Source organism: Ciconia boyciana, chromosome 14 (genome assembly GCF_034638445.1).
Source record: "Ciconia boyciana chromosome 14, ASM3463844v1, whole genome shotgun sequence".
Taxonomy (NCBI): domain Eukaryota; kingdom Metazoa; phylum Chordata; class Aves; order Ciconiiformes; family Ciconiidae; genus Ciconia; species Ciconia boyciana.
This window is the reverse complement of record NC_132947.1, coordinates 16,452,901-16,478,250: the sequence shown is the minus strand read 5'-3', so window position 1 is coordinate 16,478,250 and position 25,350 is coordinate 16,452,901. Positions and strand designations below refer to the sequence as shown.

At 48.2% G+C, this 25,350-nt stretch overlaps 2 protein-coding genes across 7 annotated transcripts in view; one reads left to right on the top strand and one right to left on the bottom strand.

The window, feature by feature from the left end:
• LOC140659489 (uncharacterized) overlaps positions 1–16,097 on the bottom strand; it is a 27,980-nt gene extending 11,883 nt beyond the window's left edge. Inside the window, exons 1-17 of one of the 4 annotated variants that reach the window (XM_072879212.1) lie at positions 15,611–16,097; positions 14,535–14,591; positions 13,741–13,823; positions 12,992–13,157; positions 12,160–12,266; positions 10,583–10,810; positions 9,893–9,989; positions 9,278–9,376; positions 8,104–8,265; positions 7,610–7,737; positions 6,976–7,158; positions 5,878–6,022; positions 5,445–5,591; positions 5,028–5,258; positions 2,622–2,815; positions 726–853; positions 352–521 (exon numbers count right to left, since the gene is read on the bottom strand). In XM_072879212.1, the coding sequence (XP_072735313.1) occupies positions 352–521; positions 726–853; positions 2,622–2,815; positions 5,028–5,258; positions 5,445–5,591; positions 5,878–6,022; positions 6,976–7,158; positions 7,610–7,737; positions 8,104–8,265; positions 9,278–9,376; positions 9,893–9,989; positions 10,583–10,810; positions 12,160–12,266; positions 12,992–13,157; positions 13,741–13,823; positions 14,535–14,591; positions 15,611–15,727 (2,442 nt within the window). In that variant the 5' untranslated portion in view covers positions 15,728–16,097. Of the gene's footprint in view, positions 1–351; positions 522–725; positions 854–2,621; positions 2,816–5,027; positions 5,259–5,444; positions 5,592–5,877; positions 6,023–6,975; positions 7,159–7,609; positions 7,789–8,103; positions 8,266–9,277; positions 9,377–9,892; positions 9,990–10,582; positions 10,811–12,159; positions 12,267–12,991; positions 13,158–13,740; positions 13,824–14,534; positions 14,592–15,610 lie in introns of those variants that run through there. The other 3 variants (XM_072879211.1, XM_072879213.1, XM_072879214.1) reach the window with 3 other exon arrangements.
• On the top strand, positions 15,466–25,350 carry GDF5 (growth differentiation factor 5). 3 transcript variants are annotated; one of them, XR_012045149.1, is made up of 4 exons: positions 15,466–16,066; positions 20,053–20,256; positions 22,013–22,110; positions 23,717–23,758. XR_012045149.1 is itself a non-coding variant. In XM_072879217.1 (3 exons), exons 1-3 carry the CDS (start codon positions 21,784–21,786, stop codon positions 24,583–24,585), a joined length of 975 nt encoding a protein of 324 aa, XP_072735318.1. In that variant the 5' UTR covers positions 21,761–21,783; the 3' UTR covers positions 24,586–25,350. The 3 variants fall into 3 exon arrangements, 2 of the variants coding, with proteins under 2 accessions (XP_072735316.1, XP_072735318.1); XM_072879217.1 differs by lacking the exons at positions 15,466–16,066; positions 20,053–20,256 and adding an exon at positions 21,761–21,791 and having other exon boundaries at positions 23,717–25,350; XM_072879215.1 differs by lacking the exons at positions 15,466–16,066; positions 20,053–20,256 and having other exon boundaries at positions 21,477–22,110; positions 23,717–25,350.

Sequence of the window (25,350 nt, the reverse complement as noted above, 5' to 3'; positions counted from 1 at the left end):
AACAAAGTTTCTGTGACTGCAGTTGCCAGCAATGGCCGGAGTCTACTTCATGGTAGACGGGAGTCTGGTAAGATCCCAGCCCTTTGCTGCCATGCTTTGGGTGGGGACCACCCAACCCTCTGTTGACCTCGTCTTACGCCCACACTGAATCCGTGCCTGCATTTACCGTCCCAGCACAGTCCTGGGGGTCTTCACGTGCCTTCAAGTACGAGCCATCGGCTCTGCTGCCTGGCCTAGCAATGTGTGGCCTATGACAGACGATTGCTGCCATTTCACACGCTCAGGCTATTATTCTTCTAAAGCCAGCCCACAAAGCTTGCTTGAAGAATTCCGAAGCATAATGTTTCCTACCAGGTCTTGCAGGAGCTTGTTTATTTCCACTTCATGATCACTTTCCCGAAGTTTGAGGGTGGTGTTATACTGCTGTTCTGTCCGCGAGAGCTGTTGCGCCATGTTTTCCCGTTCCTGCTTCATGAGAGATCTCTCTGCTTCCAGCTCACATTGAAGGCACTTCACTTCCGCTGCAAACACGACAAATGGCAAGCTTCAGAGTCTACGCAAACAGTGCTTCTGACTTACTGACCTTAAGCCATTTGAATTTCAGTGTAGGAGGGATCTGCCTCCAGCTCCTTCGCTCCTCAGAAGCACTGCGGACAGAGAGCTGTTTTTATGCCACCTTCTCTAGGTAGGGGGATCACCGGAAACAAAGCACACGAGGCTCTCACCTTGTATCACCTCCTTGGCCTGCGTAACTGTGTGAAGTCGGATTTCAAGCTGACTCCTGGTGATCTCCAGCTGAGATAAGTGCTGCTGAGCCTCAAACAGGCTGGATTCCAGGGTCTCCTTCGCTGACCTGCAAGTTGTGAATACGGAGAGAAATTAGTTTCTTGCTCCTGACACCCACAGGGAGCTATTCCGGTAAGGAGTCATTCAAGATCCCTACACCTGAGTATGGAAAATGGGTTGCATGGAAACGCGTATACAGAAAATGTATTTCTGCCATTTAAAATAGCAACGCAGGCCCCTCCGAGGGAATGCCCCGGCTTTCCTTATGACCTAGCCTAACACAGGAAGGCCAGCCAAATTTGATCTCAGTAGCCACATCTTAAATCGCTGTTGTCTGATCTATGATGTGCAGGTAGCTGTGCCCACAAAGCCTGTGCCAGCAAGCAAAAGCCCAGCCTCTGCTCACAGCCCGTATCTCATCAGCACTTCCAAGTTGCTCTGCAGGGGGACAGAGTAAGAGTATTTCCCTGGCTGACTTGTGACTTTTTAATGCTGTTCCTAGTGCAGGTATAGGTAGGTCATTTTCCAGACTCCCTACGTTTCAAAGGGACTAAAGAAAGACAGCAGATGATACAGCAAAATCTCATGCTTGTAGCAGCATTTGTAAGAAATCAGAAGTAGATTTTATCTGAACAAGCCCTGCCTGAAAGGAGAGACAGGTATCCTTCAGTTTAAACTGTTGGAAGTTCAAGAGAAAAACTTGCTACCTTTATTTCAGTGCTGCTAACTAAGTAGGCAGGAGCCAAATGACTCGTCGCTCTTGAAAAGGGAAGTTGTAGTACCGCAGAGGCAAATTGTTGCATCCGTAGACTTCAACCAACTGCTGCTGCGTATGACACACAGGCTTCTGGAACCAGGAGCTGCAGTTACCTCCCTGACCCAGCACAGCGTCCGGTGTGCCAGGTGCCTACAATACACAGCACTGCCTCACTAGTGCAGGGATGCAATCAGGATAACATCCTTCAAGGTAAAGGGGCACCTGAGTGGTACAGCAATAAAACCCACAACAGAAGGACTTCCCTACTTCGATGGACAATGGAGGATGTATCTTCAAGATGGAGAACAAGCACATCTTTCTAATTACGCCAATCTCTGGCAGTCCAAAGTAAATATGTAGGAAAAAAAAAAGGAGCTGAACATTTAATAATTTAATAACAGCCCAACAGCTGACCAAACATAATTCAGCTGGATCACATCAGAGAAGCTGGAGCTCAGAAGAAGCAGCAGCTCTCAAGAAACACACCGAGTCAAACTGGTGTTCATCAGCCTTGCTAACACCATCCTCTGGAGTGGTAAAGGGTAAAAGTCAAGAAGCATGACAAACAATCTCCAAAATACCATTTGTAGAGCTCTGCAAGTTCAGGAGTCTTCTAAAAAACACCTAAGAGGAGGACAAACATCTCGATACTTTTTTTTCTTTTCTTTTCTTTTCCCTTTTTTTTTTTTTTTTTTCCGGGAAAAGCAGAACTTGTCCAAAGCAGAACCAAAACCAGAGAGAAACTCCAGATTTCAGTAAACATCTGCATGGTTTAATTATTACTCAGTTCAGAGCCAAGTTGGCTTGCTTTGGACTTCACACAGGAATGTGCAAGGGGGCATAAACATGAGCCCAAGGCTCAGGAGAGCTTTGCTAGCTTTAGCTGTCAGAAAAATAACATTCAAATCATGGTATACTGGGGGGTTTTTTTGCTCAAGATTCTTCCCTTTTCTGTCCATGGAAGGTGAAAACATCTGAAAAGCACACAGGATGCAATACATCCTCGTGTAACCATTACCACCTTTATAATTACAGACCTTAAATAATGTCCTGCCTAGGGTCTCCTCCCTGCCTTTACCTGGCCTCTGCCAGCTGCTCTGAAAGGCCTTGTCTGTCCCGCTCCGTGGCTGCCAGTCGCACCTCCAGGGCAGCCTTCTCATGCGCCAGCAGTTCCTTCTCTTTGGACGCCTTGGCCAGTGCGTGCCCTTGGCGAGAGGACTCCTGGCGCAACTGCTCCAGGCCACTGCTAGCCGACTCTTGCTGGCGGGAAACCTGAAAGCGGGACAAAATGCAGTTAGAGTCCTCTCTCTGGAGTTCTGTGCAGAGCCAGACAGTGCCACTTCTGAATCAGCTAGAGGAGAAAGAGCTCCCGTGCTGTGGGCTGAAAGTTTAAGAGCGTCTGCTGTATACCACACTCATGCCCTGGGCTGCCCAAAGGCACTGGCACTGTTAACTTGCAAGGGATGTGTAAGGCCCTGCTGGGTTGCCTGGGACCAGACGGCTCCTTCACGACAAACACACATACCCCAGACTCCGTGTTTTCATGCAAAAACACTGCATTTGCCAGAACTGCCACCTTGCCAACTAAAATTCTATCAGAATCTAGTCCAGTGCTGGAAATTTTCAGGGAAGGGTGAGCAAAAGCAACTTTGCTCGCTGAAGAGAGTGAAAATACACGTGGTTTCTCCTTCTAGGAAAAAAAAAAGATCAAAGTCTCACCTACTTCAGTGTGTAAAGCAGTTGGATGCAATGAGGGGATGCTTAGCCCTTGTGGTGAGCGGTGCCATTTAGTGAGTGATGAAAGCCTGGCTGATGTGGCCAAAGAGATGGTAGACTCTGTTTGTACGGTACTTCATGTCAACAACACTGTTTACTTGTCTGACACAAAGAAGTTGCCTACTAGACCTTGCCGGTATTCAAGCTTGAAGCTTCACCGTGATTTTTTAGTTTTTCTTCAGTGCAACACCTCTGCTGGCTACTTGCCAAACATACCACGTACTCCAAAACTAAGACTCTCCAACGGAGAACAGACCATCAGAAACAAACAATTCTCTCAGAGTTATCCCACAACACCCAAGATTGTACATTATGTAACTGACAGTTAAATGATGACAAACTCCCCAGTCTCCTCCAGTGACACGATTCTCCCAAGCTCTTTTGCCAGGGTACCAAAATCAGTTCGTCCAGAGTGAAGAGTCTTGTGTGATCCCCTGTTTCTCACCTTCTTCCTCAAAGCCTAAAGAGGCTCTAACAATTCATAGAATCATCACATCACTGAGGTTGGAAAAGACCTTTAAGACCATCAAGTCCAACCATAAACCTAACACTGCCAAGTCCATCACTACACCGTGTCCCTAAGCGCCACATCTACACGTCTTTTAAATACCTCCAGGGACGGTGACTCAACCACTTCCCTGGGCAGCCTGTTCCAACGCTTGACAACCCTTCCGGTGAAGAAATTTTGCCCAATACCCAACCTAAGCCTCCCCTGGCGCAACTTGAGGCCGCTTCCTCTCGTCCTATCACTTGTTACTTGGGAAAAGAGACCACCACCCACCTCCCTACACCCTCCTTTCAGGGAGCTGTAGAGAGCGAGAAGGTCTCCCCTCAGGCTCCTTTTCTCCAGGCTAAACAACCCCAGTTCCCTCAGCCGCTCCTCATCAGACTTGTGCTCCAGACCCTTCACCAGCTTCCTTGCCCTTCTCTGGACACGCTCCAGCACCTCAATGTCTTTCTTGTAGCGAGGGACCCAACACTGAACACAGTATTCGAGGTGCGGCCTCACCAGCGCCGAGTACAGGGGCACGATCACTGCCCTCCTCCTGCTGGCCACGCTATTTCTGGCACAAGCCAGGATGCTCCTGGCTGCCTTGGCTACCTGGGCACACTGCTGGCTGATATTCAGGTCCTTTTCCCCCAGGCAGCCTTCCAGCCACAAACTTGCCTGTATGTCTTAAAATACAATGTCAACAGTTTCAAGATGTCATTCCCATTCTTAGCAATACAAGACAGCAGACATTGACTTGCCGCTTTGTCCCTCTCTCTAGGCTCAAACAAACGGAGTTTTGAAAGTTGCAGACTTCACACCAAGAAGCATAAGTAGAAACACGCAGCCCTGGTTTTTGCCTCAGAAAAAGGATTCGGAGCTACACAGTTTGTTTCCTTTGCCACATGTGAGAGCAGCAGCCCCACTCAGATTCACGGACAACACAATCATCTCTCTGCAGCTTATCCAAAGCCAGAAAAGAGGCCAACACAGACAGGCGGATTCAAAGAATCTGTAGAAGCAGAAGACAACTCAGAGAATTGCAGAACGGCTCTGCAAGCCATCCACACGCTTCCAAAAACGAGCAAACCAAGCCTTCTGACCTCCAGCACTACCAAGTGTCTCCTTGGCAACAACACTGCAGAATCCCACAGGTCACAGCTTCCCTGAGCCAAGCAGCCAAAAGCCCACCCAGAAGCACCAGGTTTTTGGCCTCACCTGACTAAGTTTCTCTTGGGTTTCTTCCTTCTCCTCGGCCAGTATCGTCAGCTCTACCCGCAGCCCCTCCTGCTGCTCCTCTGCCTTCTTCAGCAGCTGCTCCAGGTGGGCTTTCTCTGCGCAGAGCTCTTCATTTGTTCTTTTATACAAGTTCCGCTCCTCCTGCTCAGAGATCTTTGCTCTCTCCATCTCGTCCACTTTACCTGACAGAACTTCATTCTCTTGCTCCAGCTACAATCACAGAAGCACAGAGGAAATAACGTACAGTAAGATTTACTCTGTAGGAGGTTTGGCTTGGACAGAAAAAGGAACAACATTTCCATCTTTGGTCAGTCATACTGTCAGAAGGCAAGAAGTCTGAGAAGCACTAGCAGCTGGAGACCAACGCCTGGCAAGATCTTTGGCAACTCTGCTCACCTGCAGCACAAGTTTGTTCAGTTGCACTTTATCCAAGCCAAGAGCTTCATTGATACTGCTCATGTTCGCTGCTGCAACACGTAGATCCGCTATTTCAGCACTCAGCTTATTCTGAGCCCCTGCCAACTCTGCTACTGACTGCTCTGCCTGAAGAGACAAAAGAACAACGTGACAACAAAGGCAGGAAAATCCCTGACTCCAAGCAGCAACTCCACATCCCCTGTGTGTCTCTGACATACTCCCAGTTCAGCGCTCCCAATAAGCACGTGGGGACTAACTACCCCAAAGAGCCTGTGTGGTCTGATCGCCATTTTCCAAGAAGGAGGAGGACAACGTTGTCCCTGTCTTCTACTGCCAGAAACAGCATCTGTGGTGGTCTTGCTATCACTACTCCCTCTCCCACAAGTGCTACCTAGCAATAAGGTGACCGTACCTTCTCCAGTGCCATGGTAAGCGCCTGTTTCTCTTGCTTCAGCAGATCCCTCTGAAGCTGCGATTCCTCCAGTGTCTCTCTCGCAACTACCAACTCGCTCTGTAATAATGAGTGTTTTCCTTCAAGTGCAGCTAAGTCCTGCAGTCTGTGAGAAGGGGAAGGAAGGACAAACAAGTTTTTAATGTAAAAACATCCTCATTTCCAAAGCCAAGACTACAGACTATGTCCCAGGTACGGCAGTTTGCATGCTTTCCAACAGCTTTCTGTTGACACCTAACGAATGCTGGAATTTCCTGGCTAGGGCTGCATCACTCACTACGTCATCGATGTAGGTGAAACGTGCGTCGTCGGGAAGGTCAAACAAGCTTCCAGAAACCACAGAAGGTTTCCAAAAAGCTCAGGTGCTCTCAACTTAACAGCTTCCTGCCTGTTAGTTCTCTCTCTCCTTTTTCATACATTGCATACAAGACTTCCCAAAGTTCTTCTTTGGGTCAGACAGACTTTTGAAGCCCAGATTAATATTCCCACAATTACTCTTGCCTTCAGCAGTGAAACGATGAAAGAGCCTGCAATCTAGCTGGGGAGGAGATGTGTATGAATTTCCAGTCCAATAATCAGAGGGTCACCGGATGAATCAGGCTGGCAGGGACCCCAGGAGGCCTCCAGCCCAATCTTCAGCTCAAAGCAGCTGGGCTCAGCTATGGGATCAGTCCAGGTTGCTCAAGGCTCTGTCCAGTTGGGGCTTCCAGCTTTCCAGGGATGGACTCTACGCAACCTCTCGGAGCAACCTGTTCTGCTGCACGATTGCCTTCACGGTTCAATTTTTGTTCTCCTTAAATCCGGGCTGAGCCTCTCTTGTTTCAGCTTAAGCCTGTCATCAACTACTCTGGGCAGGTTTGGAATGACTTTTTTAAAGGGTCATAAAGAAAGTACAAGGAGGCAGCTACGCTGTATGTCAGTAGGCAGCCAGAGCTGCCCACGTGCTCCCTGCGCCCTTCTATGCTACAAACGATGAGCATGCAAAATTCATTCTTTTACGGTGGGCCTCCTAAAGTCCAGCAACGCCCACCCCTGCCCAGAGAAAGCTTGAACACTCACAGGAGCTCCTGGTCACGACGCGCTCTCTCCATCGTCTGTTGCTGCTCCACCTTTTCCCCCTGGGCTGAATCTGCCTTCAGCTGCAGCTCAGTGTTACTTTGACGCAGGCGCGAGGCTTCTTGCTGCGTTACTTCCAGCTGTTGCTGTAGCTCTTCCCTGGTCTTCTCGAGGCTTGCACAGTCGCTGCAGAGACAAGGCTCGGTTAGAAGAATGAAGCGGCCTGAAGAGTCACGGAGCCCAGTTTCATCATTCCAGGACGGAGCTGTGGGGAGCACGGTAAGGAAGAACTTGCTCTTCCCCTCACAAAGTGACTGAAGAGGGAAAGAGAAAGGAAGGCAGGCTTTTGCCTTCATTCAGTGAGAAGCAGTGGCTAGGAAAGGGCACCCAAAGAACAGAATTCAGAGAAGCAGCATGTCGAGAGGGAGGCACCTTCTATTCCAACATCGCTCTCGATCTCCAAGACAGCCTCAGGATTCACAGCAGAGCACGAAAAGCAGGGACAGGAGGATGCCAAAGTGCCCAACAGAGGCATACCCGCAGTAGGGCAGGCAAAGTCTTTGCCCGTAACACCTCTGAACTCCCAGAACTGGAAGCAGATTGCCTCTAGGACGCAGGAGAAGGAGGAAACACGCACCTTCTGAGTGCTTCTACCAGAGACTGGAGGTGCTGCCGGTGGCTGCTGGACGTCTTGCATTCCTCCTCCAGTTGCTCAAGCCTTTGCTGCAGCTTGCTGCACTTCTCTTCTTGCTGTCTGTGCTGGTGCTGCAGGAAATCAAGAGAGTCCTGCCTGGCAGAAAGCTCTTCTTTTAGGGCCTGCAAGGAATGGGCAGGGAAAGAGCACAAACAAGCAATAAGGAGCAGGGAAGACGGCTCCAGGTAGCTGGGAGAAGCAGCCAGCAGAGACACAGCTCACCTGAAGGCAAAAGCTGTGATGAGGGGGTGGAGATCAAGGAGAGAAAAGCAGTAGAACACAGAGCTGGTGAGACTGGCAAGGCAATACGGTACCAAGAGCGGGAAGGCTAGAAAGAAACTGGCTAAACTGGCTCAGGAAATGGAAAGGTTTCAAGCTAAGGAAGGCATCAGCAGCTGAGCCTGTGGCCAGTGGTGAAGACAAGCAGCAATTCTCACCTGTGTTGCTCCTCGCCTCCTTGCCAGTGCTTCCTGAACCAATACAAAGGCATGCTCTGCGTCAACGGAGCTCAGGCAAGAGAGGATGTTGCTAGACTCTGCATGCTGGGAACTGTCGGTGCAGATAATGCTGACCGTGCTGTCACTGTCATCTAACACCACCTGAAAGCCCACATCAAGCTGTTACTCCTTGCTCACGCTGCTTGGTTTTCTTTACCTATTTCTCCTTCCCCCCCCCGACTTCACCCTCGAGTCATTAAAAACTCAAGCCTCTCATTTCTTCAGTCGGCAAAGAAGTTTTGTCCCTGTGGCCACAAGGACTCCAGGGATTTCTGAATACAGCTACTAGAAACAAGACGAAACAAGCGTGCAGTGCCTGGAGGCTGCCTGAACGCTCAGTGTCTTGAAGCTCTCAGGAATTATTTTAGTCTCCTTCAGCTTCTCAGAGCCACGTACACGAGCCCCAGACCAACACTGGAAACAGCAACAGAAGGAAACATTAACACTGCCCAGGGAAGAAGGAAGCTGAGGAACACTGGAAAATGGCCATCAAAAACCTACTGTTTGTAATGACTCTGAGCAGCAGCACCAGAGGGTAAAAATGACTACATAAGGGGAAAGAACTGACTTTGTGAGAGGCTGTGTAAAAGATCTGATGATTAAACCCCCCCTCCATAGAGTGAAGTTTAGGAGTAAGTTAAAGCTGCCCCAAAACACTTGGACCAGTTCTGATTCTGGGGAAATAATAATGGTCACTGAAGGTAGAGTGAAGGAGCAGAGTTGGCAAGTGCATCGACTGAGTCAGTGACCTTTTATAAAAATCCGAAGAACAACAGAGTCATTGCTCAAGGAGGGTGGGGGAAGCCTCCAAGCAACACTGCAATACAGATGTCAAGTGGCCAACTCAGAAAGCACAGTCCAAGAGAGACCTTAGCGAGACGGTGAAGGCAAAGGTACTGAAACTTCTAGCGACTCAGCTGCAGTGTCACAGGACAGCCAACTCGGAAGTCATAACAGGTTTTATGTCAGAAAAGCGGTATAAAAATTAAACAGCCAGTAGCAGCTAACGTGGACAGTACACAACATACCTGTCTATTCCCTGGGCTAGCCTGTTGCCTTCCTCAAGTACAGTTAAATCCAATTTACAGGGATGCGGTCCCAACTCTGTACTCACCTCCGTTATATCTTTTATCAGCTTTTGGAGAGAAAGATTCTCTTCTTTGGTGCTTTTAGTCAAGGAAGCTTCATATTCTTTCTCTAACCGACTTGCTTCCTGAGAACAGAATTGAGGAGGAATTAGGTACACAGAATAAGGAAAGGCTGGGCAGGGAAGAGCTGCTCCCCTCTGTACCAGTCCCATCCTCAGTGGCACTGTCATGCCGATAAGCCTCAGCCCTAGTGATTCCAGTATCTTCCTTCCCCTATCTATTCCACTTCTTCTTTGCTAAAACTAAGAAGAGAAAGACCAACAGCTAGTTTTTATAGACTGCTATGAAGCTGCCAATTCCAAGGAACTTTGACCCCTAGAGACTTAAAGTCACAGGCAGAACAGCATTGGTGCAACCCCCCTGAGGAAGACACCCGAGTTGTCTGCAGCTCCCCTGCCACTGCCTGCACCTGGACTGACTCCACACGTGCCGAACACACAAGGAATATTTTGGCAATGTGCCTGATGTTCCCATACAGTTAGCATCTTGACCGCTCCTTCTCTTGAGGAAGCCACACCTCTTTGTGCTAAGGCCGGGGAGCAGACACTGGGCTATCGCCCAGCTCTAAAGGTAAAACATACTAGAATCTCCACGGTGTCGTTAAGCGTTTTCACGGTCTTCTCCTTCTCCTCGTTCTGCCTCTGAGACTCTACGAGCAAGGCTGAGAGCTCCATCACCCTGAGAAGAGAAGGTCCACGTGCCATTCCAAAAGCATTGCACACCATCACCTGTTAAAGAGCTGAGCAGCTCCCAGAAGCATAGCAGAGAAAGTTCAACCCAGAAAATACAGCAAAGGCAGCGTTCACCTCTACAGGTTAACGTGCTTGACGTTGCAAAATGGCACTTCTTGCCCCAAAGGCCTCCTGCGCCCAGTCTTGCAAGGAATTGTCAGGACAGAGGTGCTATGTTGCTTATGATGGCCCTGGGCAAATTCCTGCCAAGTCCTTTAGCACAGGCCTGGGTAGCAAAAGGGCCGTCCAAGAGACAGAGCTCTCTTTATGCTGCTCTCAGTTTCTCACCAAGAATCAGTTAACAGCAAAAACATCGTCATATGCAATCTCTTTTCCAGCCTTGTCTTACTCAGAAGAGCTTCTGTCAGTCAGTCGTTTTTTCTGTCCTTTCTGTTGAAGGCAAGAGTTTCACTAGGGACAGAAACAAGGCTGTGCACAAGGGGTGTGTTTTAAACGTGAACACAGCCGCTCATCTAGGAATCCCAGAAGCAGCCACAAAAGCCATAATGTTGGTACTAGCAAAGTTTAAAACACCTTTACCTGTCTTGAAGCTCCTTCTTCTCCAGGTCCCCCTTGGCTTGTAAGCACATCGCTTCCCGAGCCTTCTGGTTTGTTTCCTGTTCCGCCTGCTGCTGTGCCAGATCCTTCAGGACAGGTCTACCCAGAGCGACGGACTCCCAGAGCTGTACACGAGAGCGTAGACGGGAGCAGTTTACAAGTATAGATCCAGAAAGCCTCATTTGCTCTGCCTTCAGCTCTGACAAATCTCTGAAGAAGAATACAGAAGGAGCTAATGTTCACACCACCACCTTTATCAGCTGACTCGCTTCTGAAGCGCGTAATTGCGCAACACTAAAAGCTGGCAGGAAAGACGACATCTCCCTTGGGGACGAGTCGTTCACCTGACACTTTGGGATCAGGACACACCTGGAGAGTTGAGCAAGGAGTCTACTGGACAGCTGAGGAATGAGTCTGTTCTCTCCTCAGAGAGAAGAAGAAACGTATGGCACAGCCAGAAGGCTTCAAGGACCTCTAATTACTCTTATGAATGGTTGCTCCTGCTCTATCCTATTAATGGACTCTAATTATCAGTAACAGATGTCAGGAATTTTACCAAGGTCCCCAGCTTTTACACCTCGGGGATCGGCCTTAAGCGACCTATTATTATCAGCACTTGGACTGCTAAGAGGCTCGTGACAATATCTACATAAGAAACGTTTCAGCAAGGTGGTGTGAGAATAAGCCTAGAATGTTGTAACAAAAAAGCACAAATAATACAAGAATTAAATAGTAGGCCAGGCATACTCTCACATCAAGGAAAGCTTCTAATCCAAGCAGATAAATGGCTGACAGCAACCCAGCGTCTGAAATTGCATGCTGGCACCAGAAGAATGTACTATTAAGGCTACACTATTTTTGTTTGTCTAGAAGGCAACTGTGAGAAAGAAACCTCGGGGAGTCCAAGAACAAGACAACAATCATAAAAAGAGGTATCGAACTAAGCAAAATACATTGGATAAGTGCAGTAACAGGGTGGAGAAGCTATTCTTTCTCTCAGCAACGTTGGTACAGGAATAAGCGGGTACCAACTGACCGGAATAAACGAGCGGATACAAACTGACCGCAATAAACGTAAGCGGGAAATGAGAAGGAAAAAGTATATATATATACATATATATATATATATGTATATATTCATGAATGATCTTTCCATCAGGAGCAGTGGGAAAAGAAACTCAGGGAGATTTCAGGCAGACTTTCATCATTCTATGAAATGGACTGCTCTACATGCTGCAGGCATAGCTTTGGTGAGTCTCTTCCAATGAGTCCACGTATGCCTGTGTCTGTGTCAATACGCCCAAACATCACCACAGTCAAGTTATCTGTTCGGGGCCTCGGCATTGCTTATAGCCGAGCCCCTCAGTTTTACCTGAAAACCAGCATCACACAACATGATTCTGAAAATAGCCTAAAGCATGCTTAACGGCATTGCTTCAGACTCTCAAAGGAGAAATCGTATCTTTAGCTGCAACTAACGTAACATCGAGGCTCCAAAAGCAGGTGTGAAGGGAAGCTACATTTTCTCTGCAAGAGATCCAGCCTTCACTTCTACTCACCGGTCAGTGGCAGTCTTCATTTCCAGGAAATGACGGCGGAAGGTTACCACCTGGCGCCATAGGCTGAGTAGACTGTTATGTTCACCCCTTACGTAGCTGTCATAAAGCTAAACGTGCAAAGACAAAAAGAAATGCCAATTCAGCCTTCGCTGTCACCGTACAAGTCTTTCAGATAGGAGAGAGTACAACCACCATCACCAGGTCTCCTTTAATAACTGTTGCAACAGGGGCATCAAGGGCTGAAGAGCCACCACGGAAGCATCCTCCGTAGACCTGCCACCTGACTTCAAAGAAGGGAACGTCCACGCTTCTCCCCGCAGGAGTGGATATCAGCAAAGCAAACTGATCCCGATTCATCATCTCGCCTTGCAGAGGTGTCTAGCGGTCTTGGTGGAGGAAGACAAAACCAAGCCCCTCCAAGAGCAGTGTCAGATTTGCTCACAACAGGCTACTGGTAAGGGAGGCCTGTCTTGTTCTTCTGTTGGCTACTCTGCATGTGAAAACACACAGACCTCTCTGGTCTCCACTGCCCCAGGCGGAGAGGTAAGAACTCTTAAAAAGACGAGCGTTCATGTGTGACTGCCCTGCAGTGCCCAGCAACGGCAAGCCTTTGCCCATAAGCCCGAGTACTATGGTCACAGCAGGCGGGCATCTTCCATCACCACAATTTGCTGACACTCCTCCATCTCACACCCCTGTCTTCTGCTAGTCAACACCAACACACCCTCAACGTAGCCACAACTTTCACACAGCAAGTTCTCTCTGACAGGAATAAAATGCATTCTCATTCCACTCTGGCATCACATCTGACATTCCCGTAGCCTACCCTTACCTCACGTTCATTGCGCCACTCACTCTCCTTCAATTCCAGCTCCTCCCGGGCCCTCATCCAATCCGCCGTCAGTTTTCCAACATCTTCTTTAAGGGCTGAATTAACCTCATTCGCTTTACCGAGCTGCTCCCGCAGGAGGCTGTTCACTTCTGCCAGATTCTCACACCTTGGAAAGGGAGAAACAGCAATGAGCTCACTGAACAACTGCTGTCCGCAAGCAGCATCCCCGTGATTTTCCAGCTCCCTCAACACTGACTTTGCTGTCAAACGGAGGGGCAGTACGAGTGCTTTCTAGGATTAACTAAGATCTCTCTGTGGTGGCAAACTCATTTGCTTCTCCTTGCTTTAAGCCTTCAATTTCCATCTACAGTTGCGGTTTCCCCTTCCTCCTCAACTTCGATGATGCCCACAGTTAACGTCTTGCCTCCCCTTCGTGCTGTCTGATCCCTGGATGCATCATCTTTCTCTAGCATTCTCCCGAGTCCCTCACCTCCTCAACCACAGAATCATTTAGGCGGGAAAGGGGCCTTTAGGCGGGAGGTCACCCGGAATAACCCCCCGCTCAAAACAGAGCCATTCAGCACACAACGCTATTACTGCACCACGGAAAACAGACTGTGGACCTTTCTCCTTTCAAAGCGGCTTGCCGAACCGCTTCCCCTGGGGACACTAGGCAGCACTGACAGGTTTTCCCTCACTTCCATGAGCACCCAGGATACCAAGTATGAGGGAACGCTTCTTCCTTTTACCTTTGCTGTTCCTCTTCCAACTGAAGCAGTGCTTTCTCCAGGCTGTGGTCTTCTGCGGCTTCCCACCTGCCTGGAAGGGGTCCCTTCAGAAGAAAGGAAATGCTTAGTCAAATTCTCATGCTCCCTTCACTACTGTGGCATCCATCGCTTTCCCCTCCATTTGCTGGGTATCTCAGGAGCTCGTGCCTTCTTCCAGGCACGACAGTGTCGTGACTACGGAGAGGAAGGGAGTTGCTCAATGCGAGTAGCTCTCCTCAGTCTCCCACTGTTGCACTCTCACAGCTAGGTACCCTCAGCTCCCGACGGCGAGTGCTCACTTCGACTTGAAGCCTGGGAACGCTCTCCCACCCTCCTACCCTTCGTTTCCGAGGTTTACTTCAGCCGCGAAGCAGAAAGAAAAGCACAGAGCCAGCTCTGTATGTTGAGCGCCAGCGTTCTTGCCCTCCAAAACGCTGTTGTTTCTACCGATTCTTTTTCCGAGACAGCCATATAATGTAACGGGCGGTCTAGCCCTCTCCTGAGACCTAGGACAAATGTTACTCCGGCAATAAAGCACTCTGTCACAAACCTAAACTCCTTCCTGACAGGGATTTCTGGACTGGCATTTCTGGGACTACTGGCTGCTCTGAGAATGGCAACCGGACAAAACACTGAGGGGCAAACTTACAGCGCTTCTTGAAACCCTCAGGCAGCAAACTCTGTCATTTCCTCTGTCGTTGCTTTGGGGGGCTTTTTTTGGTCTGCGTTAACAAATGCTACGTCCACAATCTTTAGTTAGCAACCTGCACACTCACCCCTCCTGCTTCCAGTTGCTGCTGCAGCTCTCGGCACCAGGTCCGGTACTGCAGTACCTGGGTGGATACACAGAAGGAAGATGAGCGAATGCAGCTTGTGAGAGGCTCGGCTCCTCCTGCATTAGCTTTTCTCTACGTCCAAGCACAGCACGTTTCACAGTGCTGCCAATACAGTCAACAAGACGTCATTACAATACCAGGGAAGCTTCACTTTATCTAACATTAAAGGAAGTGAGACGGGGTTTCTTTCACACGTAGTGCTGTCTGCTCATCCTGAGGCAGCCTTGGCAAGCAGAAGGATGGGACAGACCGAGACAGCCATGCCTGGCCCATGGCCACCACGTGCCCCAAATCAGTACGGCCAACGGGCTCAAAGCCCAGCGGGTCCCTGAAGTCAGAGAAACGAGCCTTCAGAATTGCTTTGCAGCATTTAGCGCGTCAAGTCGGTTCTGACCGCAGGCCTGCTCAGCCCCTGCAGACTGCGGATTTCGGTGCCGCTGCAGAAGACAAGCACGGCAAGAAAAGCAGGACGGCCTTACCGCCAGCAGCGCCGCGACCACCGTCGGGCACGGGGCCGGGCAGGGCACGGCCTGCCCCGACCCTCCGCCCAGGCCTGGCACCCTCCCCGCTGCCAGCGCTCCGGGCGAACCCGGCCAGAGCTGCCTGCCTCTGCCCGGGGCCGCCCGAACCCCCCCGCCGGCTCGACTCCTGCCTCTGGGACAGCCCCCCGCTCCCGTGGCCAAACAAAGGCGTTTGCAAGCCCGGCATCTCGGTTTAAGCACGGAAAGGAGCGACCGAGAGAGGGGCGCGGGAGGGGGACGGCGGCAGGGCTCGGCGCCTAGCACACCTCGCTGGGCCGGGCCGGGCCGGGCGGAGCAGGGCGGGTGCCGGGGCCTCCCCCGAGCTCTGGCCTCGGCGCCGTCCCGCCCGCGGCAGCGCCGGGGAGGGCCCCTCGTTCGCCCCCCGGGATCTCCGCCGCCGAGTCCCCCCTCAGCGCGGCGCGGGCGGCCCGGGCGCCCCGCCACCGCGGCCCGTCCCCGGGCAGCTCCCCCCGGGCAGGCGCCCCCGCTCCTCACCTTCGCCTGTAGCTTCCGCACCAGCACCGCTTGCCGGTGCTGCGCCTCCTGCGAGCTCTTCAGCTGGCTCTGCAGGGAGGCCTGGCTCCGCGTCGCCTCCCTGGCCCCCGTCGCCATGACCTGCTCGCCAGCCGGGCCCGCCGCCCGCGCGGCTCCTCCCCGCCGCGGCCGCAGCCCGCCGCCTTACAGGCCCCGCGGCGGGGGCTGCCCCGCGGCCTGCCCCGGCGGACCGCGCTCAGGCGGCCCCGGGCCGCGGCCTGGCGCCTGCCGGGGCGGGCGGAGCGGCTCCCCCTGCCCGCCGGGCGCGACCGGGAGCCGGGCCGCGGGGCGGGAGAGCCGGGCTCGCTCGGGGCCGCTCTGTGGCAGCGGGTCCCTTCTCGCTCCTCGCTGACGGTGCCGCGCCGGGCTGCGGTGCTGCCGCGGCGGAGAGGCCGCCCGGCAGCCGTTTGCTGCAGGGTGGGTGTCTGCGCCAGCCTGACCGCCATGAGCCGTGCCAGGCACACATGGTAAATCGGGAGGGGCGGGCACCCATCGCAGGGGGGGTTTCTGCTGGGCACGAGGAAATACTCTTGAATGGTCTGGGATTCTGTAAGTTCTTCTGAATGCAAAGATACCTGCACGCCCTCCTCTCACCCAGTGAATAGGACGAGTACCAATAGCAATTCCTGTGAGAAGGACAAAAGTTCCTGAACTGCAGAAGGCGTCGCTAAGCCAAGAGCTCCCAGAGCTTTTCCAGCAAAAGCCAGTAAATAGCAGCAAAGGTAGCCACAACTGCCAGAGCCTTCACAGTGATTTGTGTGGAAGACATTTTTACTTGCACGTAGCAGCCAGTTGGAAGTGTGGCAGCGTGCAAATGGTGCAAGGTGGCGAAGCAATTACCAGATCATTACTGCTAAGTGTGACTTTCTATACTTCTAGTTTGTATCTTATTTTTGTCTCTTGACTATTAAGGCTGTCTAGATAATTATCTCCAATACAGTGGAAGCCTAAATATAATTGAGATGGATTCATCTCCATGTATTTTAACATAGCTGAAGCATCATTAGAAATGTAGGCAAAACAGAAAATATTCACAACTAGGGGTAGCGTCTTGTGAAGCAGTGATTTCAAAAAAGGGTTTAGGGAATGAGCTCTGAAAACCTGCTTCATATGAAGCGGTTGAAAGAGCTCTAGCTTATTGAGTAGAAGGTGAAGAGAAAGGTTAATTGAAAGCTATAAATTCCTGTCAAATGAGACAAAGATAGAAAATAAATCAAATTTCTGAAACTGCAGGTAGACAAATTCAATCTGTAAATATGATGTCCTTCCATATACAGCACTGCTGCTGGGTGAGTGGATCATCTTACGCTGTCTCAAGTTTTCATATCTTCCTGAACTGAAGTGCTGCTCTGTAAAAGTTCAGAGCCTCTGCTTGTGTCTAAGCACCACGTCAGACTCCGTCTCCAAAGGGACTCACTGTCAGAGTCACAGCAAGCAGCTGGATGCCTCCAACCACGCGCTCCCTCACACCCCTCCCAGCCTGCTGTGCCTGGGGTGTGGGCAGCTCTGAGCACTCTAAGGCACCTGTGCCCTTGGATCTACAGTGGAAACAGTCCTCCAGCCTTGCTAGCAAAGCACTGTGGCCTCAGCTGGACTGTCATTGTGGGGCTTGATTCCCAGTGGCCCGGCTTCATTCTTGCCTGTAGTGTTTCAGGTGAACTTCTTGCATAAGGTCTCCTGAGATTCTTTCTTGTTCCGAATCTTCATCGTTTTGAGACTACTCAGATCCCAAGACAACTGGCTTTCCATTGATTCCAAGTGACATCCACAAATGCTGTTTCCTTTTTCACACTGTGCCTGGCTTTCTGGACCTACCACATATGCATCATTGCAGCAGACAGGTACTTTTTAGTACTAGTGTTCTTGAGACAGGACATGTAGTGGATAGTACCCCTGTGCTTTCCTCTAGGCTTGTCCCATCCGTAGCTCACTACTGTTCAGAGGTGTAGCCAAGTCTTTTGATAACCAATGATACTATTCTTTCTTTGGACTTCCAATTTTTTATTTATCATCACATCATTGTAGCACAGCCTTTTGAAATGATGCCACAATTTCCCATGTTAGTAGGAACTTTATTATCTTTGTTTTGCTCTGGCCCAAGACAATAACAATTTTTAATTATAGCACCTCTGAGTTTTCTGTAATTCTTTCCTTTCAAAAAGCACAGAGCTGTTAAGTTCCTCCTAAAATTATCTTTTTGTACTTTTAAAAATCAGTCCCTAAAAAGCTATGGTGCAGAGGTCTCAATTCTCACAGAAACAGAATGTTAATTAGTTTCAATAAGCAAAAGCAATGTGACAGCAAGTGGCTTAATATATAGAGCTTACTCAACTCAATCCTGTAAGTCCTTTCTAGAAATTAGTTCACCTGGGAAAGGACAATGAAATTCCTGATAGATTACTAGAATAAAGATTTCCATGTGCAGCTCAAACTGCAAGTTCGCAGTAGTGAACAAATTCTGACTCTTGACATCACATATCCAACGGAACATCCTTGGAGCCATGTTGGGGTGACCAACTGTATATGGTATATTTTAGAGTGCACCCAGGGAGTTCTGGGCTCTGTGGGCAAGCTTGGCGTTTTCTGCTTGGCTCAGCCCCTGCCTTTATTCCGCAGTGTCATCTGACAGATCAAGCAGGTGATCTGAGCTTTCCCTGAGCCTACCCTGCTGCTGCCTGTGGCAACACTGGGTAGGACTTCAGTTGGCTGGAGTTCAGCAGCAGTCCTGCTTCCAAATGACAAACATCTACAGGTGGCAATATGATCACAAGGTGTGTGCTTCAGGGAGCACATCAGGTATTAGTGTGTGCCTGTGCCCAAGCATTAAAGGGGAGTATAGACAGAAGCCTGTATCCTGGAAGGGGCTCGTGCACTGTGACTCCAGGGTCTACCTCATTGTCGCATGGAACATGTAAATATGTTGACCTGGGTAGCGCCTTTTATCCTCAGGGAATGGCAACTTTTTCAACACTGTGAAATGTTCCTTTGGCTCCCCAGAGTGATCCCTTCCTCTAGCCCACTCTGGATGTCCAGAGGGATTCACTGAAATTATCTGTTTGAGAAGGTGGCACAGCTCATGTAGGCATAACCTTAGCATCTGGAGAAGAGGAGGCAATGCACTTCCAAGGAGCAGGGACCTAGGTAGTCCTCCCTTTTCAAATCCCTACACACACTGTGTGAGGAGCTGCCTTTCCAGAATGGGCCAAGAAGGGCAAGTGGGCTGTATGAACCAAGCCACTCGAGTCATAAACTTGGCCAGTGGTGAGAAGTAATTGAACATCTTGAACATCTTGAAGCCTTGAACATCTCTTCCACTGTCTCCTATATCTGATCTAAAGCCTGCGCCCAAGTGAGGGTTTCCATCTACATATTGAAGATACCAGTTGAGTTTGAGCTTAGCCAGCTGGAATAACTCCGCATTAGTGTAGGGCCATAATAGGACACCCTAATCTGTGGGTCTTATTCAATACCAACATTTCATTCTGGGGGCCATGGGGATCAGTGCACTCTGTACAGCAACCTTGCTTCCATGGTTCCAAGCACCTAGATGGAGAGTGCCTCAAGAGAGCCTCTTTTAAAGAGAAAGAATAGTTTGCACAGCTTTCTTTGCTTGCTTTTGCTCTTTTTTTTCTGTCTAAGTCTGTCCAGCCCACTAAGATACATTACTCTCAGACATGTAAATATTGTTTGAACATATGATTGATTGTGCTTTTAATCTGATTTACTAAGAGACAAGGCCCATGTAATCACATTGTCTTACCTCCTGCTCTTTCGTGTCTATCTCTTAAATCATTTGTAAATCTGTTGGCAAATCTCAGCCAAATCAGATAGAGCAATAGAGCTCTTAAAGATATTATGAGAACTGGAAGCTGGATAGATTAAAAGTGGGAACTCAACATTTAGTTGTTTTTGTGGCCTGCTGGCAAGCTAATCAATACCCCCATAGTGCAGAACCAAACATGGCACACTGCCTCCTGCCCAGCAGGAAGGTGGGCAATATGGGAAGGATAGAAGGATGGCATGGTTGGGAGGGCCATGGGGACAGTGTGGAGTGACTGCCGGAGAATGATTTCATCAGAAGTAACTCAGTGAAAAGCTGCTTTATTTTGATGGGGAATATCAAAACTACAACTGACATCAGAGGAAGGGCCATTAGATCAAAATCAGGAGGGTGGGTTTTTGGATCTACCTTATTTGTGACATCTGTGAAACCACTGAACTCTTCTTCAGTTCCTCCATCAAAACAAGGTAAAGCATTCAGAGCTCCTCATGTAGAAAGGTCTGCAGGTTGTTATTTATGAAAGTAGTTTGTTGTTTCTGATACTAGTCAGGGTGGGAAATGCTACAGCACACACAAATCAAGCTAAAAACTGTTGTATCTTTTCCCTTTCTTCTTGCCTCAGAAATAAAAACAGAGGGAGGAGGACCGGGCTTAGCGTCAGTGCAAGATGAGAGAAGGGTCCCATTGATCTCCGTTCAGTCCAGCCCAGTGCCTCATTTCCCGAAGGCTCATTTAGAACAACAGTTCATTTTTTGCAGCTTATGAAAGACACGCTTGCTCCACACTCTCTTTTGTACGGCTGAAAGCAGCAGGATAGCCTTGACACGTAAGTAATGCTGGTTTCTAACTACCAGCCTTCTTGCGGCCGTGGGGTAGGCGGCTCTTGAAAATTTTGCACCTAACTTTAAAACAACGGCTGGCGTTCAGCAGCCTCTGGAGGAAAGACTGGGGTTTCGGGATGTCTCCAGCCCCCGAGGGCTGGGGCCGGAGGAGGAGGCCGGCTGCCTGCAGGGTGCACTGCTGCCCCGCACTGCGCCGCCGCCCACCCCGCAGGGCATCCCCGCCGGCAGAAGCTTCTTCTCCAGCTGGGCTCACAGGGATTTTTTTTAAAGCATAGTAATAACTACACGAAAATACACTGACTGCGGGCATGGCCGTGTTGTGTTTGTGAAAACTTTACCCTTGTTAAGCGCCTGAGTTACCAGCTCGGCTTTTCAGTCACCGGATGACGAAGTGAAGCCACTGTTGCAGTTCTCTGGAAACAGAGCTAAACGAATGATACTTTGATATTTCAATGTATGTGCCCAGTGGACTGTATGACAGGTCTCAGTTGTTGATTTTGCAGTTTGTCCCGTTTAAACGTGAAGTTCATCGAAGGCTAAGGTAGAGGTCGTATTGCCACTTGAAAAGGCATCCTCTGGAGTTTTGAGCCTGTGGAGCTGTTTCACATGAGGCAGAGTATGACTCATGCTAATGAAAAGGGTAAAGAAGATTTTTTTAAAGAAATATATCGCAGTTAAATTAGTTTAGACAGCATGACATCAGAGAGTAATTAAATAGGTTTGTTGGAATTCCGTTTCCAATTCCTGAGTTCAGGTTTGTAAAAGATTTCTGAGCACCTGCAGGTCTCTGTGTGTGAAATATTTTCACTGGAAAGGATTCAAAACTTTAAAAAAAACTTTTAACACAGAGGCAGCATTACGCCATTCTTCCTTCTTGGAAAAAAAACCCCTTGGATTTAAACAGGACTCCTTCAAGTTTTCAGTCAGTTTTACAGAAGAAAACGAGGTGGTAAACTTTCTCTTTTCAAGAACAAGTTCTTTATAGCTGCTAACTGAAGTCAGGGGAGATCGTATCTGAATACATGAGCATTTCCACTATGGGACTGGATACAAGTATTGAACAACGAGATTTGAAATGTTTTAATCTCAAACGAAAACCATTTTTGCTGACTTTGGTTTTTAATTTCTTTCATGTTTTCTTCTGCCAAACTGGAGGAACCTTTTCTGATTTTTTCTTCAGTGGCATTCAGAGGAAGACCAGAGGATGAAAATCCTGCATTTTCTCACTTTACTGCTTTGGCATTTGACTTGGCTGTCTCTGGATCTAGTTCCTGGAGCGCTGAGTAATTCTGAAGCAGGCCAGAGTAATCCAGGATCTAAACTAGTTTTTTTAAAAGCAGAAGGAAAAGAGAGGAATCCCTCAGCACGGGCAGGTACACTGAGGACTGCAAGCCATGGATATAGTACTGGGACCTCAAAGGCTAGGACTAAAAGCAATGCTGTTCAGGCTGGAGCTCTGCTGGCCAAGAACGATGAATCAAAGAAGGTTCTCTCAAGAACAGCAGCCACGGATGGCAAGGTAGGACATCTTGCCAGCAGACCTTCTGGAGTAAGGACAGTGACTCCAAAGGTTCAAAATCTTAGCAGCAAGGTGGCTTTGAAAAAAACTGGCACAAGCAGTACTGACACTGATTCTTTCAAAACCAAAAAGACTAAAGAGCCTGTAACCCAGAGGGAAACTAAGGAAACTTTCAGACATCCCCCTATAACGCCACATGAATACATGCTCTCTTTGTACAGGACTCTCTCAGATGCAGAAAGAAAAGGTGTTAATGGAAGTGTAAAACTGGAGGCTGGACTTGCCAATACAATAACCAGCTTTATAGACAAAGGACAAGGTAAGAACGGAGCTCGTGTGTGTGTGTGTGTGTGTGGACAGAGAGAGATGTCTGTGTTCATACAGGTAGAGAGTATTAGAAAGTAATCATACTTTGTTAAAGTCAAATAGCTCTTTTTAATGTAAATGAAATCATACAACTTTGCTGCAGATTTTGTCTTCCTGCCTTATCTTGGAAAATTCACTTAGAGACAGAACTAGATGGTTGTGTGGCAGCCAGACAAAACATTTAGAAAATATTTTAGATGCATATTGTTGAAAATCAATCAGTCTTTGCATGCTTAGGTGTTTAAAAACCTTTTAAATTTTTGTCTTATTTTCTTTCCATACCTAACTCCTGGAAACTGCTAACATTAGATTTTATTGTAAAGTATGTCTAGAAACGCATGATATGCTAAGAACAGGGCTATTCCATGAAAAAAACACAAGTTTCAGTATCAAAGGGTCAGCCTGATTTGTTCAAGGTAGTATTGTGAGGAACTGCACTGTAGACCCAGGAGTCATTATAGCGTAGGGTGGCTATATCTGTACTAGCTCAAAGCTCATGCTTTCAGGTACCACCAACCTTCTATCCACAGAAGCCCACAGCTAAGCACAGACTAACGAGAATAAGTAACTTCCAGGACTCCAGAACTTGCGGTTCAACATTCTGGTTCCAAACTTTTTTTGAAATTTGAACTAGTGTCTGCTTTCGCACAAGAAATAACCAGGCTCCCAAAGAATGATGTTCACCTTACCGCTCTGGTTGGAGAGCCCCATGTTGCTTCTAGTGATGTTAGTAAGAGTTTGTCATGTACTTAAGGAAGCAACACAGGCTACAGCTGATAAGGTAATGGCGATGGAAGACTCAGCCAGGACTGGATTTGTTTGCCATTTAATTATGGATAGCTTGGCTTCTGGGAAGGGATGATACGCTGCTCACAAGTACTGCATTCAGGTTCTCAGCTCGCCACTGGAAGGCATTGTTAATGTAACATTGCTAAAACGTTGGTTCAGCCATATTCCTTGTTAGTGCTGCTCATAAGCTTAACCAAGCAAATGTAATGTCAGGTTAAAGGGAGGTATGTTTTTCTGCCCAATTTGAAAAAGTCGTGAATCATGTGGAGTTAAGTTAATAAGGCAATTATCCTTGTGTCTGGCAGTTCCTGAGGGATGTTGGTTTTAAAGGACTAATTCACTATTGTATCGTCTAAGGGTAAATTTGCTCATGTTTGGAGCCAGCATGAGGCCTGGGCACCACTGAAGCTCTGTTTCGGTAATTTAAGTAGGATATAAGTGGTGAATAGGCCCTGTGAGTGCTCAGCCCTGAAAAAGGACTATTTTTCAATTGGCTAATTGCTACTTTGAAGCTAGAAAATGCCCGCTGGTGAAAGAAATGAGATTTCTACAAGGCAAACTCAGAAACTCATTTCCCTGTTGAGTCACTGAGTTCTTCTGGGTCCCTGCACAGAGCTGATCCCTTAGACAAAAATTGCTCTTTTTGTTTTGTGGGCTAATTAAGGAAACTTCTAGGCTTATGAGCAAACTTCAGGAAAACCATTAAGAACTGAATAACTGATGTTGATCTGTGCTTGATATACATTTAAAAATGTGTGTGCTTTTTTTAGACGAGCGAGCGCCAACTATAAGAAAACAAAAATATATTTTTGACATCAGTGCATTAGAAAAAGATGGTTTGCTGGGAGCAGAGCTTCGAATATTGAGGAAAAAGCCTTCTGATACATGGAAGTCTCATTCTTCTGGAAAAACTTCCCAAGTGAAATTATTTAGTTGCTCTACAAACAGACAAGCAGCAACACTCCTGGACTCTCGTACTGTCAGTATCACAGATACACCAAAGTGGGAAGTGTTTGACATCTGGAAACTTTTCAGGAACTTTAAAAACTTGGTTAACTTGTGTTTTGAACTGGAAACGTTTGACAGGGGGAGAGCTGTTGATCTCAGGAGTGTGGGATTTAATAGAACAGGAAGACAGGTCAATGAAAAGGCTCTCTTCTTGGTATTTGGGAGGACAAAAAAAAGAGACTTATTCTTCAATGAAATCAAAGCTAGATCCGGTCAAGATGACAAAACTGTTTATGAGTACTTATTCAATCAGAGGCGGAAGAGAAGAGCTCCTCTAGCAACACGGCAAGGGAAGAGGCCCACTAAGAATCTGAAGGCAAGGTGTAGCAGAAAAGCCCTCCACGTGAATTTTAAGGATATGGGCTGGGATGACTGGATAATAGCCCCTCTAGAGTATGAAGCATATCACTGTGAAGGGCTTTGTGAATTCCCCCTTCGATCTCATCTGGAGCCCACCAATCATGCAGTTATCCAAACATTAATGAACTCAATGGACCCAGAATCGACACCCCCGACTTGCTGTGTCCCAACCAGGCTGAGTCCTATTAGCATTCTTTTCATTGACTCTGCAAACAACGTGGTCTACAAGCAGTATGAGGACATGGTGGTGGAGTCATGTGGTTGTAGGTAGCAGAACAGTTGCTCACATGAATATGTTATGAAAGGTAATATGACACACTGAACATAACCTCTCCTCAAACAAGGTTAACTAGATTTCTTACCTCTAGGGTAAATATGTTTACAAGGATGTAGCAATAAATCCAGTGCTTCTGTATGTCTCTCCACCCTGGGCATATTTCAGCAGCATTTGGATGCTGTCATGCAGCCTGATATAAGGCCTTGTGTCAGTGACATGAGACTGGCTCTAACTGAAGGCCACAATAGAGAAGATTATACCTCCACACCTCTAGATTGCCTGCTTTTAGCCTTAAGGCAGTGGGTAAAGATGGTATCAGTGAGCTGTGGACATGACCTGTTTGATCCTTTGAACAATGTTCTTGAGACTGAATTTATGTCTGAGTCCCATGTGCTTTGTCCATTAAGAAATGCAAGATAAGATTCCTGATGCCTAGAAGAGAAGGTTGTGTTGTGGTGTGCTCCCATCTTGGTGTAAATAGTTACACTGTAATACGATTTCTTTCTGATTAGCTCTTGAAACTATGCATATATAAAAAAGGAGTCATTAAATATAATATGTTGATTTAGTTTTAAGTTTTACATGGAGATAGGTGATGCAGGAGGTATTTGCTTCCTTGTATGTTTTCCTCCAAGCTACTTATCTTTCTTAAGTATCCACTTTTCCATTATTATGTAGCAAGATATATTACTCTGTATAAGGTCCAAGTTGTTCTCAAATGCTCATAGTAAAAGTGTTCAATTATGGCATAAGATGTAA